This window comes from Phyllostomus hastatus, unplaced genomic scaffold (genome assembly GCF_019186645.2).
Source record: "Phyllostomus hastatus isolate PE091 unplaced genomic scaffold, TTU_PhHast_1.1 phas_contig_196, whole genome shotgun sequence".
In the NCBI taxonomy this organism is placed as follows: domain Eukaryota; kingdom Metazoa; phylum Chordata; class Mammalia; order Chiroptera; family Phyllostomidae; genus Phyllostomus; species Phyllostomus hastatus.
The window spans coordinates 41,994,680-42,010,317 of record NW_025333709.1 but is presented as its reverse complement, the minus strand read 5'-3'; the positions used below and the strand labels follow the sequence as shown (position 1 = coordinate 42,010,317).

The window sequence follows — 15,638 nt, the reverse complement described above, 5'->3', positions numbered from 1 at the left end:
ACACTCTTCATATGTCTCTTTTCCCCAAGGTGATGAACATACAATATCTATGATACAATAACTATATTACTTTCTTTACAACCTAGAGGTATGTTATCTTACAATGGAATTAAGCAGCCTTCAGTATTTGAAGTATTCAGAGGTATTATGCAATTCTGATGTACCGACCCTGTTCACCATTTCTGTGTATTTTAGAAATCAACAAGACAGAAACAGACAACTTTCTGAACAATTGTAAGTTTAATATATTTATTAAAATTGTATGGCTTGAACATAAAAAGTTAACACTAAGTTATTTAACCTTACTTTATGTAGTGTAAAGGGTGGGACTAAAGTTGGATTGTTCTGCACACAGCTCATGGTGCTTTATCTTATCTCTGAGATATACTTTATTACTAAAGAATAAAAAAATTGGGAAAATTTTGGAGTGGATGTATTGGTGCCTGTGGTAGATGTGTAGTGGAAGTGTAGCATGCAGTTGTTAAAGAAGAGGCAAAAAATACTTCTTAATGTTCTGACTGAAGCTGTCTATAATATACTAGCACAAAAGGTTTTTTAAAGTTTCTAGAAAAGTCATCTGTATGTTGGTATTTGTCAGCTAAAGGAAGATACTTGTTATTCTACACTAAATAACATCTTCTTGATGTTATCAATTCCATATTGTGATAATCACAGGCAATTATGGGGTTGGAGCATATATTGATGAAATTACCAAAGGTCCAGATGATATCTTTACCTGTATTTTTAAGACTGGCTCTAGATCTAGTATTTCCCTTCCCCTATAGCAGAACATTCTGCAGGATTTAGAGAATACATCCAACAGTTACAGAATTAGTATAGAATGTATTTATTTTAAAAGATGGTAGGAAATATGCTACTCACAAACTCAGAATGTTGGTTCACTTATAAATTTAATGAGGCATGAGACCAAAGATAATCTCATTACCTAAATGGCACAGATCTTGCCACCAGTATTTATTGGAAACTTACTATGTGCCAATGCTGTGTTAGATGATAGGAATCTAAAAGATGGAATATACTCCCTGCCTAAAGAAGCTCTTACTCTAAAGGGACTTTATATATAGGGAGTAGTGCATGAACTCATTGTTCTAAAACAATAGTTCTCAAACAAGGGCAATTTTGACCCCCAAGAAGATTATGCCCCATGGTGGCATTTTTGGTTATCATGATTGTGTGTGTGGTATCTCCTATGTATAGGCCAGAGATCCTTCTAAACATCCTATGATGCATAGGACAGCTACCCTCACAACTAAGAACAATTCATCTTAAAACATTAATACTTCCAAGGTTGAGAAAACCTGTAATAAACATTATATATATATATATATATATATATATATATATATATATATATATATATATATATGCAATTGCCCTATAACCCTATATTATAGGGTTAGAGTATATATTAATGAAATTACCAAAGGTCCAGATAATATCTTTACCTGTATTTTTTGAAAGACTGGCTCTAGACCTAGTGTATATATATATATATATATATATATATATATATATAGCATATATATATATATATGCAATTGCCCTATAACCCTATATTATAGGGTTAGAGTATATATTAATGAAATTACCAAAGGTCCAGATAATATCTTTACCTGTATTTTTGAAAGACTGGCTCTAGACCTAGTGTATATACACACACGTATGTATATGTGTGTGTGTATGTGTGTCATATATATATATGTATATATATATATATATATATATATATATATATATATACGACAGAGAGAGAGAACCATATTTTGCCATTTTGCCATGTATAACACTCACCCACATTTTTGGCCCAAACTTTCAAAAAAACATTTTTTTCATTTTATTTTTTTAATTCAATTATTTATTCATTTATTTATATTTAGGCACTTGTTTTTTGCATTATGAAAGAATTTTAGCATTTATTTTTTAACATATTATGATACAAGAAATTTTATGTAACAAATACTCACAAAACACAAGAACAGATTCAAGGTATTTCAAGTACTACATATATATAATGTGCACCTTTACTTTTCCCTCAGAAATTAGGGCAAAAAAAGTGTGCATTATACATGGAAAAATATGGTATATGCAAACACTATATATAGAGTATTATTGCTTTTTAAAATGGAAGCTTTAAAGGGAGTCATAACTAATCCAGTTTGACTATGGGAAATTTTTAGAGAAGGCATCCTAAAGGAGGTAATGACTGATTTAAATCTTACAAGATTAATAGAAGTTAAATAATGAAACATAATAGTTTAAGGAAATGTAAAAATGAAACAACATGAGAATTTTGGAACATAGTAACACAATTTGAAAGTTAAAAACAACTGCTAACTAAATACATCATCTCTCTCTGGCAGGTTGTGGGACTCGAAGGAATAAAACTACAAAACAGAGTGTCAGGATTGTTGGTGGGACACAGGTAGAAGAGGGTGAATGGCCGTGGCAAGCTAGCCTGCAATGGGATGGGATCCACCGCTGTGGAGCAACTTTAATTAACAGCACGTGGCTTGTGAGTGCCGCTCACTGCTTTAGAATGTAAGTCCTGAACATCCTGAGTGATTGGGATGAGCAGAGTACACTGGGGCTTAGCAAGAAGAAAATAACTTATGAAGTTTGAGAGAGATGAGTTTAATATATATCACAAAGAAAGTGGGAAACTTGTAAATCTAGTAAGAAGTTTAAGAGTCTGGAAATGGAAATGGCATCAAAGTATATGTAGGTAAATTATCCATTGGAAAAAATATACAATAATTTGTCAAAGGAAGCAGGAATTTTAAATCATCTTTGGACTTTGAGCTTGATATCGAAGAGAAGAGCCACAATGTTTCTGCTCTGTATCCATCAGAAATGGAGGCTAAGTGGGTTGTAGGTTTGACCTAATGGGGAAATTCCCTATGATAAGAATTAAATATGAAGAAATCTTGTATTAACAAATTATACAACAGAATAGGTTGGCTAGTTATATTCTAAGGAATAAAGACCTTTCAATCCAGTGTAAAATGCTTACAGTGTTCAGGATAGTAATGCTTTGTTAAATTATTGAGTAGCCTGTTTGGTTTTCAGAAAAATGTGTATGTTTGTGGGGTAGGTGACATGGTGCACATAGACTGCATTTGGTTCTCTCATTCTGTACAGGATATTCTTTTTATATATCCCTTGGAGTCACTGATGCCCAGAAATGTCAAAAGGCCTTAGGATATGGAGTGCATGCAAATCAGCATATACATCCCAAGAAACATGCCATTATGGCATTTCTACCTGATCTGACCCATGAGACAGATTCTCAGATTATAAAAGTTTGTTTCTAGACATAGAAACTGTAATTTTGAAAAGAAAACTCATATTGACCAATTAAATTGTATCATGGAAATCATTATATTGGTAGCATGGGAAAATGGAGTTTGTTCTTCATATCTTTCTCCCCAGGTATAAGGACCCAGCCAGGTGGACTGCCTCCTTTGGAGTGACACTATATCCTCCTAAAATGAAACATGGCATCCGGAGGATAATTGTCCATGAAAAATACAAATATCCATCACATGATTATGACATTTCAGTTGCAGAGCTTTCTAGTCCCGTTCCCTACACAAATGTGGTACACAGAGTTTGTCTCCCTGATGCATCCTATAATTTCCACCCAGGTGATGAGATGTTTGTGACTGGGTTTGGAGCACTACAAAATGATGGTGAGAATCTGAAAAGAAACTCAAATTATAGTAATCTAAGTTAGTATTCTAAGGCATTTAAATGACATAATGTGTCAGTGGGTGACCTAATGTCAAAACATGTCAGTGGCTGACAGTAACCAGAGGGGAAGTGGGAGGGGATAATGGGGAAACAGGGGGAAGGGATTTCAGGAACGTCTATATAGGACACATGGACAAAACCAAAGGGGGATAGGATCAACAGTGGGAAGTGGGGATGGCTGGGTTGGGGGGAGTAGTGGGGGGAAAGTGGAGACAACTGTACTTGGACAATGTTCAAAAAATATGTTAGTGGGTTGGTCATATGGACTTGGCTCTACTTGTGAACTAAGTCATTTAGAAGATACACAAATTCCTTCAGGCCCTAGGTTCCTATCAAGTGTATCATTACCAGCACATGATGGTGCTTGGTAATGTATAAAAAAGTAAACATATCTGAACTTTTTACTAGGGAATTAAAGACATCAAAGATAAGGCATCACTCATATGTTCAAGTGTGAAGATCAGAGAATCCTAAAATCACAATGCCCTCCTGAAATTACTTTCTGAGCTTAACTATGGAATGGGGATTACTTAACACAACTTGAGGTTCTTTCCTAGGCACCTAACTATTTCACTCATATGTGGAATGTAATGAACAAACTGAACTAACAAGGAAAATTGGGACAGACTTACAGATGGAGAGCAGGCTGATAGCGGGGGAGGGGGCAGTTAGAGGGTGGAGGGACTGAGCAAAAAGAAAAAGGGACTCACAGACATGGACAACAGTGTGGTGATTGCTGGGGGTGGGGGGTATAAGGTGACTAAATGGGAATGGGAAAAATTCAATAAATATTAAAAAAAGAAAACAAAAATAAAATAAAATAGAAAAGCATTCTTTCCCTAAATATTACTGTATCTGAAAAAATACACTTTCAAAGTTTGTGTATCAGTATCTTGTCCAATAATTATGAAAGGATTTCATAATTATGAAATAATTATTGAAATAAATAATTATGAAAGGATTTCATAATTATTTATGTCTATTTATATATATATATATATAAACAAATATAAAGACAATTTGTTCCCTTTAGGTAACAGTCAAAATCGTCTTCGGCAAGTGCAGGTGGAACTTATAGACACTAAAACCTGCAATGAACCTCAAGCTTATGATAATACCATAACTCCTAGAATGCTATGTGCTGGCTCCTTACAAGGAAAAAGAGACGCATGCCAGGTATGTGGTTTTCTCACTAATATGATGCATAACTTTTTGTTCATTGTATATTTTTAAATAATAATAATGGATTTATAGAAAGTTGCAAAAATAGTACAGAAGAGTCTCATGTACCCTTCACCCCATGTCCCCCAAAAGTTACCTCGCACGTAACTATAGTACAATATAAAAGCTAGGAAATTGACATTGGTACAATGTGTGTTTCTAGTTCTACAGCATTTTGTCACATGTGTAGGTTTGTGTAACTAACCTACAGATGAGAATTATTTCAACACCACAAAGATCTCCCTGTATAGTAACACCCACTTTCCTCTCCCATCACTAACACCTGGCAATCACTGATCTGTTCTCCATCTCAATAATTTTGTAATTTTGAGTGTTATATAAATAGAATTATACAGTAACTTTTTAAAAAGAACTGCATTTTGACTAGACCATCTCTTTGTAAAAAAACAACACTTTGTGGTTCCTCCAAGTTACATACACATAATTTATCACAGTGGTCGGATTCTGCTAATTTGAATGAAATGTAAAACAGAAAACTTAATGTCCTTCAAATCTCTTTACCCTTCCCCACTTATAACATTAAATATCATTAAACATTTCCTCTACATATATTAGGAACTACATTTGACAATATTCTGCTTCAAGTGTCAAAACATAACAGGAAACTCAAGAAAAGGGAAGTCTATTACCAATATTTTCATTCTTTCTTTCTTTCTAGTTTTTCAAGATTTTTTTTATCATTTCTTTTCTGTTTCAGAAACTTCCTTTAGCTATTCTATTAGTGGAGATCTGCTGGCAACAAATTCCCTTAGATTTTCTTTGTTTGGCAAAATACTTAACTTCCCATTAATTTCTGACACATAATTTTGCTAGATACAGATTTTGGGATTGACACCTCATTTCTTTCAGTACGTAAATCATGGCCTTCTCTATTTCTAATAAGAAACCTGCTGGTATCAGAATTATTTTTTGTTATACATGAGGTGTCATTTCTCACTTTCTGTGGTCAAGATTTTTTCTTTGTCTTTAGTTTTCAGGAGTTTCACTATGTGCCTTGGCATGAATTTTTCTGGGTTAGCCAGTGTGGGGTTTGATTAACTCTTTAACCTGCAGGTTTATGCCCCTTGACAAATTTGGGAAATTTTCCCCCATTATTTCTTTGAATACTTTTTAACCCCATCCCATCTTTTTTGTCTTCTTCAGGGACTCTAATGGCAAGAATGCTAATTTTTTTGTTATAGTCTCAGAGGTCCCTGAGTATCTGTTGTTTTTGTTTTTATTTTTATTTTTTCATTCTGTTTCTCTCTATTATTTGGGCTGAGTAGTTTTATCATTCTATCCTCACGTTCACTGATTTTTCATTCTGTCATCTCCATTCTTCTGTTAAGCCCACCCAGTGAGGTTTTTTTTAAAGATTTTATTTATTTTTAGAGAGAGGGAAAGGAAGGGAGATGGAGAGAGAAATAACAATGTGTAAGAGAGACATCTATCAGTTGCTTTTCCCACACCCCCAACCAGGGACCTGGCCTGAAACCCAGTCAAGTGCCCCGAATGGGAATCAAACCAGTGACCTTTTGCTTGGCAGGACAACGTCCAACACACTTAACTATGCTGGTCAGGGCCCCACTACGTTTTCTAAATTTTTATTTCGATCATTTTATTTTTTTGTTCAAAAATTTTCATTTGATCCTTTTTAATATTTGCTATTTCTTTGCTGAAGATTTAAAAAATTGTTTCAAGCATGTGGTAACTGGTCATGAAGACATTTTTGGGATGGCTGCTTTAAAACCTTTGTCAGATAATTCTGACATCTGTGCCATCATCTCAGGGTTGGCATTTGTGATTGCGTCCTCTTGTTCAAGATTTTCTTCGTTCTTGGTATGAGAGTGATGTTCAAATGTATCCCTGACATTTTGAGTATTGTTATGAGACTCTGGATCTTATTAAATCTTCTCTTTTAGCAAGCCTCCTCTGATATGACACTGGAGAGGGGAGAGAGGAGCTACCTCATTCCCCACTGATTTTATCTTGACACCATTACTGCTGGATGGTAGTGGGATTTTAGGTTCCCCAGGAGGCCTCCCCTGAACCCACACTGGCTGGAGGACCCTGTTCCTGCTCCCCTTCTGACCTCTACTGACATCATGGGATAGTAGCCTCATTATTCTTTGGTACTTGTAAGAGCCCTGACTCTCTACCTGGTCTCCTCTGACATTTTACTGGGAAATAGAGTTATGCCTCATTACCACTGGGCTGTCGTCCATGCTCCCCAGCTAGTCACCATGGGGGAGATAGAGGAGGCCTTTGTTGTCACCTGGCATGGATGATAGTCTGGCTCCCCACTGAGCCTCCTTTAACACCAGTCTGGTTAGGGATTAAACCTTAAGACAGCCTGGTAAGGGTGGAATCTAAGCTCCCCACTTGGTCAGTGCTGATGCATGTTGGAAAGGGGACACAGTGTTTTTCTGTGTTTGGCTGGAGTATTGTCTAAAAGATATTTTGTCTTCCTAGGTTGCTCCCTTTCTGTTTTTTTTTTTTCCTTAGAGAAAGAAAGCTTTTCTTTAGAATTGTTGTTGTTGTTGTTGTTTTCACTTGCACCTCTTGTCAGGTTGCCAGGTTGCTGGTTTCTTTAGCTCTATGCCTAGGATAAGTGAAATGGGGGAAGAAAGATCCAAGGTTCAGGGAGCTCACTGTCATGTCATTCCTTGAGTCCTGCGTTTCTTAGTTTATCTGCCTTCTTCACTCTATCTTTCAGAACCTTTTATATTTGTTTTATTTCTAATATCCAGGGTTTTATAGTTTTTAGATGGATTTAGTTTGGGTAAAAGGAATAAGTATATTCCATCTTGGTCTACGGCATAGACACCCTTCTGAATTCTGATTTTGCTTTTCGGCACATGGGCTATCACTGTTGACTTTGTACCTTTGCCAGATGTGACAATCAGGAACTCTATGTCTTCATGCACATTGCTGATCAAATCTTGAAGAGGATCAAGAACTAATTCCTTGGGTATGTCCTTAAATACCCTTATAATTTTTAATTTGTGATTATGCAGACCTTATGATCAATGTGCTCTCTAAGCCTCATACTGGTCTCTGAAGTTCCATGCTATTCAATGTGCTTTGCAGTCCGGATTCAAAGAGTGAATATAATTAATTTTTGATACTCTTATTTTTTCAACTTTCCATTTTTCTCCTCTCTCTCACATACGTATTGTACCTGTTTTTTCCCTTCATTGGCTTTACTTCCCTTAATGCACAGCTGACTTCACCATAGGCCTTTCCCAATGTTTACCTCTGGACCAGTCATGATAGTATTGTTCAGTTGGTTATATTAAAGTCTTTTGCCCAATTGATCTTTCTGCACACTACTGGCAAATGCTCAAGATTAAACTCATTACATTGTGATTCTTTTTACTGCTCCAAGGCTCTGTTTGTTCATAAAGGAAGACACAAAACAATGTAGATTGACTCCATTACAAAATTTTACAGAAAATTTGTTGATTCTATAAATAAACCTACTAAAATAAAACCAACTTAATAAAAGATCTACTGGAAAATATACTTGGTCTTCATTATTTGCAGATTCCCTACATGTAAATTCATGTACTTGCTATGATTTGTTTGAAAACCCAAAGTCAGTACTCAAAGCGCTTTCATGATCATTCGTGAACGTGAGCAGAGTGGCAAAAAATTTATTACCCAATGAACACACTCCCACCTCAGGTCACAAAAAGTGATGCTGCCCTCTTGTTTAACTTTAATACCGTTAACCTATCTCCTTTTGGTGGTCTATTTAATGCTACATTTTCCACAATTTGTGCTTTTTGTTGGTGATTTTGTTATTTAAAATAGTACCCATGTGTATAGTTCTGAAGCAAAGTGCAAGAAAGCTGCGATGTGCCTTGTGGAGAAAATACATATGTTAGATAAACCTCATTCAGGCATGAGTTACAGTGCTGTTGGCTGTGGATTTGATATTAATGAATCAATAATATATGTTAAAAAGGTGACTTGAAATAGAAACACACATAAGATATGGTTATGTATTGATCAATTGCTAAAAATCTGACCAAAGGCTCATGGAAACCTAACTCTGTAGAATCAGTGATGATTATTCACTAATTCAGTGTAAGCAGAAATGTCATAGAACATAACTACTGTGAATAATGAGACTCAACTATATTTTATTTGACTTTTTGATAAACATAAAAAAACAGATCTATAATCATTGTTTAGATATTATTTAGGTCTTGTCCAATCTTAATCCTCTTCATCCTACTTGCCTCCAACTTTACTAAAACTATTGAAAACATTTTGTGCTTTCACACTTGGCATTATCATTTGTGATCATCCTTCAAATACCTCAGACTCTATACATAGTAACTCCCTTCTTCAGAGTTTCAGGGGAGCAGCTGTATGCTTCTTTAGTCTTTTATTTTTTTAATTTCATACAGAAATTTCAAATGTAATGTATGCAAATGTAGACAGAACACTATAGCAAACCCCATGTACTCATCACCTAGCTTCAACAGTTTTCCACTCACAGCCAATCTTATTTCATCCCTGTCTTTCCTAATGCAATGTCCTCAAACCACGCCTCCATGATAAAATTCCAGATCTATTTTGAAATAAATCACAGGTATCATATAGTTTCATCTGAAAATACATCCCATATTCTACAATGCCATTTTGATGGTGGTATTAAAAGTGAATGTCCTTTATAGATTTGGGAAATTAAAGATGAGGAACCAAGTTTATACCTGTGATCCTAAGGCTCTACTTTTCTATCTTTGGAGGGATTTGGCAGCCATTTTTCTTCTTTTATGACCAGCATACACAATTTAGGTAATTGACCTACTCCCTATATTTTAATATCTCAAAAATCATCAATAACCTCAGATACAAAAATCTTTACTTGGGTCTCCTACTCTTTCCCATCTCAGTGATATTTGGCTGTTAGAATATGATCCTTCATTAGGTTCTATGATTCTGAAATATACTCACCCTTGCCCCACCCCCTGCCACAGCATCCAATTCTGATTTCTTCTTTCCCATCCTCTCTCTGAGTCTGGCTATCTCTTAAGACTCAGGGCTCAGGTGAAATTTTTCTCTGCTCTTTCTGTATTCACTCAAAGAAGCCATCTTTTTTAAAACACAGTGTCATTTTACTGGCTTCCAAATCTACGTGTCCAGAATTAACCTTTTGCCCAAATGTAGTCTCACATTTCCATCTACTCCCAAGCTATTTTCATTTATACGTTTTAAGTTGTTAATATCAGACTAACATTTGTGTCTGTGTGACCAAAAACTCAACAGACATCATGAAGTGTTAACCAGAGTTTCCATTTTCAAGCTTCTCATTCATATTATTGGGTTTCTTACTGTTGGGTCTTTTCTATCTCCTTCACATGGACTCGATCAAGTCCTAGAATATTTTCCCTCTTTATCATATCTTTCAGATTTATCTCTTTTGTCTGCATTCCATTTGTGAACACTTCAACTGATTCCTTCATTCCTTCATATCTTGATCTCTACAATTGCTTCCTGGTTTGGATTCTTCTAATGTCAAAAGTTTCTTGTTTTGTGCATTCCTGAATAAACATCCTATTCCATTTCTCATTAAGTAACTCAGTAAAAGTAATAGAATTCATGGAAAAAATAGTATTAGAAATGGATGAACAGACTCTACAAAAGCTATGCAACTTTGTAACCAGAGAATTGACAACAACAAATAATTGTACTTTGAAAAATGACTTGGATGGTGGAGGCAGGCAGAATGCCCAGGGTGTCTGGTGGCTGATTTGGGGGATGTTAAAAATGCACAGAAACAAAGAGTGGAAACACCAGCTTGCTGGGGCTGAGACAATGCACATGGGAATGCAATCTTGATCAGGGGAGGAAGTACAAACTGCCAAGATCTAAGAACTAAGCAAAACTGGTGTGTGCCTGTGTGTGTACGTATGTTTACATGGGTGGTGGGTAAGACTAGGTACTGACACTTTTTAAACATTTTGTTGAAATAGAGCCCCAAAGGCTTCTGCCTCTGGATAGCTCAGTTGATTGTCTTTTCTTTTCACCTGAAGATTATAATTCTCCTCCATTATTATGGCTTTCCTGTGTGAGATGAAACACGGAACACACATAAACCATCACATCCATCACTGATGTTAGCAGAACAGGCTATAGCTTTCCCTACTTGATACTTGCTGGACATCACCTTATTTTTCATCTTGTAATGCTCTTGTATACACTGCCACACTTTTTCTTTGATTACTTTATTCTCAGACTTCTTCGTTCTTGTCTCTTAAAGAGAGTTAAACTTTACTGTCTCTGACATCATGCTAATCTGCTCTACCTTCCTGTAGGCTTGGTTTCAATAATCAAAATGGTTTATTTTTGAATAGCATCACATGGTACAGGCTATTTCTATAAATAGATTGTAGGCCCCTTGAGGGCAGGGCCCCCATGTGTCCAGTCTTTCTGTGTCTCCTCCTTCCACAGATGAAGGCATCAGTCAATACTTATTGGTAATTGATTTAAAAATTACAAACATAGTGTTTAAAATTCAGCTATTATGAGTATTGTTAATATTTTTACATGGACAAAAGAAAATTTGCAAGGAATTTAGTAAAATGTTGAGGGGAAAAACAGGGGCTTCTAGATTCAAATTCAAGTTCTGTCACCAGCATGTGACATCAGGCAAATTACTTAATTTCTATGAGTGTCAGTTTCCTTACTGCTGAAATGGACAAAATGAAACCCAACCTCAGGTTTTGTTACCAGAATTATAGGTATTAGTGAAATAAAATATTAATTAATTAAGAGCTTCATAGAAACCTGAACACTGAATGGGCGGTCAATGACTCGAGGTCCCAGGAACCTAAAGAATGATCAGCCAGTACCTTGTTTGTATGACCTGAATAAGGAAATGGCCCACAAGATAGAGTCCATAAGATAGAGACAGTTAGATTTTACAGTTTCGTATATGAGTTTGTGAAGTTCTGCTTTGTTCCAAGATCTATGCTAGGTACTTTGTACACTCTTGTATATAATCTTCAAAATAGTCATCAGAGGTAGGTATTATTAGGAGCATTTCCAATAAGTAAAGATCTTAGCCAGTTGGGAAGGACCAGACTCAAGATATAAGCCCACACATTTGACTCTGATGTTCGTGCTCATTATCAGTAATAGACTTATCAACCTTCTTTTGAGAGCTACATGACCTTGATGAAGAGGCAACCAGTATGGTAATTACTTTGTCAGCTGTACTAGATAGGTTAAAAATACTTTTTCCCAAGAGATCGAGCCTTTAATCTCAGCGTATTGAACCATGAGGCTAAAACAATTCTCTAGGTGGTGAAGCTCCTCCTTTATGTGATTTATGACTTAGAGGGAATCACTTGTGCATTTGAACACAGTGAAAGCTTATGAAAACCCACTCTTTTATTAAACTCAAGTTAAAAGAAAAATAGCAAATATCTCTGTAATGAATAAATTATTAATTACGAATCTCTTCCTTCTCTTTTAGGGTGACTCTGGAGGACCACTGGTTAGTCCAGATGCTAGAGATATTTGGTACCTTGCTGGAATAGTGAGCTGGGGAGATGAATGTGGGCAGCCCAATAAGCCTGGTGTTTATACTAGAGTGACTGCCTTCCGGGACTGGATCACTTCCAAAACTGGTATCTAAGAGAAAAAACCTAGTAGAGAGGAATTTATTTTTGTTTATAGGCCATTTTTAGAGATGCAGAATTGCAGAAGCAGCCTTGTAGGTCACCTCAATCTGACAGAAAAATGAAATTGTCTGCTTGATGCATAATTTCCTTCCTAGCTCTGCTCCACATGTAAGCATCCTGTTTCTTCCAGACGGATTGTCTCAACTTGCATTCATTTATTTTCTAGAAGTTTTCTGTCACTTATGCCTTGTTGACATAAGTGTCTCATGCATAGATATAATTGAAGTGGTTTCTTTCTTCATTTCCTCAGCTTCTGTCTTATTAAAATTCCACCTTGAAGGTAGGACAAAGAATAAAAGAAAATACAAAAAAAACCCACTACTACATTTTTATTTACAGAAAAATATTATTCTTTTCTGAACAGAATAAGGAAAATGATCACATTCATTATGAAAGCTCAATCAGAGACAGCATACCAAACACTTCATGATGAACCAAGAATGGGAACTAAATTAAGGAAATACAGACAGAAACACATTGTAGCTTTTTTCCCCATTTCCAGTCGAATAACCACAAAAATAAATGTGGGGAAGACTCTGTTTTGTTGTTACCAAGAATAATTATACAAGCTCTATATAAAGCAACTAATATTTATTTAACATTGCACTGCCGAGGATGTTAAAATATAATAAAAATAATAAATCTCTCATTTGCTTGATGTTATGATAGTCCATGAAACAGGAAAAGATGGGGAAATGTCACGAATTAATTGCAAATTCTTTAAAAACCTGAGGCTAAAATGAAAATTTATTTAAGAACAACCAGCATAACGTATGTGGTAAGATTTTTGTGTGGTTGAATGGGAGGGAATGAAGAGAGAATCAGTTCAAAAACAGTCAATTAAATGGGATTATCACCAAATGCTTGTGCATTTGTATTTGAAGGCTTCCCATACTGCAAGGCCTTGAATGGGAATAAAGTCCAGATGTTAGTATGTAGGTATGGTCATGCAAATGAAGCTAGAGCTCTTCCCAACATTGATTTCTGTAGCTTCGTTTCCAACACTTTGAAATAATTGCAGACCTTTCCCCCCACTGCTGTGTTTTCATTCCATGCTTGCACTGTGGGCTTATCTGGGTTCAGATGGGAGGATTTCATGGGGAAGGTATTCTGGAAGCTGATTCTCTGCATCTAGAATGGCACTGAATTGCTAACCGCTTGGATATAAAGTGGAAGAATAAATACCTAATTATCATAACTTCAGCCTTGGTAAGTTACTATTGAACTGTTAGACACAATATTCAAGTGGTCTAGGCCCTTAGGAAGTTGGGGCTGGTGCCAAGGCATACATCACATCAATGGTGAGAGTTCCTGGGGTCTTTTGTTATGCCCCTCATTGTACACAGCTACTTACACAGCTCTGTGTTGTACCACAACCAGTATGAAATTAACCTGATCAAGTACATTTGACCTTAATTGACCCAAATGACATTGGCATGGTGAGCTGTTAACATTTAAGCACTTGACTAAAGTATGAAAACTGACATCAATTGATAGTGTTAAATATTTTACAGAAACTATTTTTGTTCCATTTAATAAAGTATGTTGAGAAATAACAAAACTGAGGGAAGTGATACATTTTAAACTAATTTAAGTATATTTTAGACTAAATTACACTCAGTGTTCCATGAAAAAATAGATTTTTCTTATTTCAGTATATTCTGAAGTCTGGCCTGTAGGTGGCACCCGCAGGCTGCCGGAAGATTTAGGGAAGAGGGTAGGGTGTCCCATTGGCTTCAAGTAATCATGAAAACTAGTAGAAATTCTGTATTACAGTCTCATAAAACCAAAAGAATATAATTCATGGAAAGGCATTTAAAAATAAATCCATGTATACTGGAATCATGGTTAGTATTTTACAGATTTCTAGAGGTGATTTTCCAAGCTAAAGTAAAATTGACAAATGACATGAAGAATTTCCTCTGCAAACTAACTTGAAGAAATTTAAATTGATCAGTTTTAGAAGTTTAATTTCACAATGGCATTATATTTCTTAGAGAAATATTTTTCATATTTTCAAAGGATATGAGAAATACAGGCTGAGTCACTGTGAAAATATAAGCAATATTTCAAACAATGTGTACAGAGTAATAGGTAGCAATATACTATATTTTTAAAATAACTTCTTTTAAAGATAACACAAAAAGGGTTTAAACATTATTGGAAATGTATGTGTAACCAATTAATTGAGGAAAGTTGTCATGATCAAAATAATATTTACTAATTGTACAAAAGGGCTGGTGATTTCTCTTTTCTTTTATTTCTCCTCCCACGTGGCCTAGTGAAGTGCTCTGTACTTTCAATAGTCTTTCAATAAATGTTGTTGAACTGCTCTTTTACTTTTGTGTTATTTAGAAAGCATAGCGTTATTATTTTTTACACATTGATTTTAAGGAGTATTGTCAGATTTTACACTGTGTGACTTCAACAACTTGATCAAATGCTCAGTATTTACATCAAATGGTTGTTTTTGGAACATAGTAGGTGCTCAAGAAATAGTGTTTTGTAATTGTTATTGTAATGAAACTACAGTCTTGTTTTGAATAATTGGTACTTGATCATAGCAGGATGAATAAATATTTTTGAAAGGAAGAAATAATTAGACTAAGAGAATGAGCCATTTTCTTGTTTAATTCTGATTCTACAAAAGAAATTACTGGGATAATTCCAAAACATGTTGTGAAGTTTTTCTCTGACTGTCATAATTTTTCATTTCAACTTTTAAAGACAACCTTACTAACCATAGAGTAATTACTACATCAAAATCTCTTGTCTTTTAAATATTGCCTCCTCCATGAAGTCTTCCTTGAGTCCCTCGAGTGAACATAACATCTTTTCTGAAATGCCTTACCATTAAAAAACTTTTTTAAAATTTTTAAATAATTATAGACTTAAGTACAGTTGTAAAATACAATACATAGAGATGATGTGTATCCTTTAACCAAT

General features: G+C 35.2%; 1 protein-coding gene across 1 annotated transcript in view; it reads left to right on the top strand.

Annotated features, from left to right (window-relative positions):
* Positions 1–15,038, top strand: part of LOC123815698 (transmembrane protease serine 11E-like) — a 42,198-nt gene extending 27,160 nt beyond the window's left edge. The window contains exons 6-10 of the mRNA XM_045834177.1: positions 196–234; positions 2,382–2,559; positions 3,451–3,710; positions 4,805–4,947; positions 12,485–15,038. Coding sequence (XP_045690133.1) covers positions 196–234; positions 2,382–2,559; positions 3,451–3,710; positions 4,805–4,947; positions 12,485–12,646 — 782 coding nt within the window. The 3' untranslated portion in view covers positions 12,647–15,038. The remainder of the gene's footprint in view (positions 1–195; positions 235–2,381; positions 2,560–3,450; positions 3,711–4,804; positions 4,948–12,484) is intronic.
* The last annotated feature ends 600 nt before the right edge of the window (positions 15,039–15,638 follow it).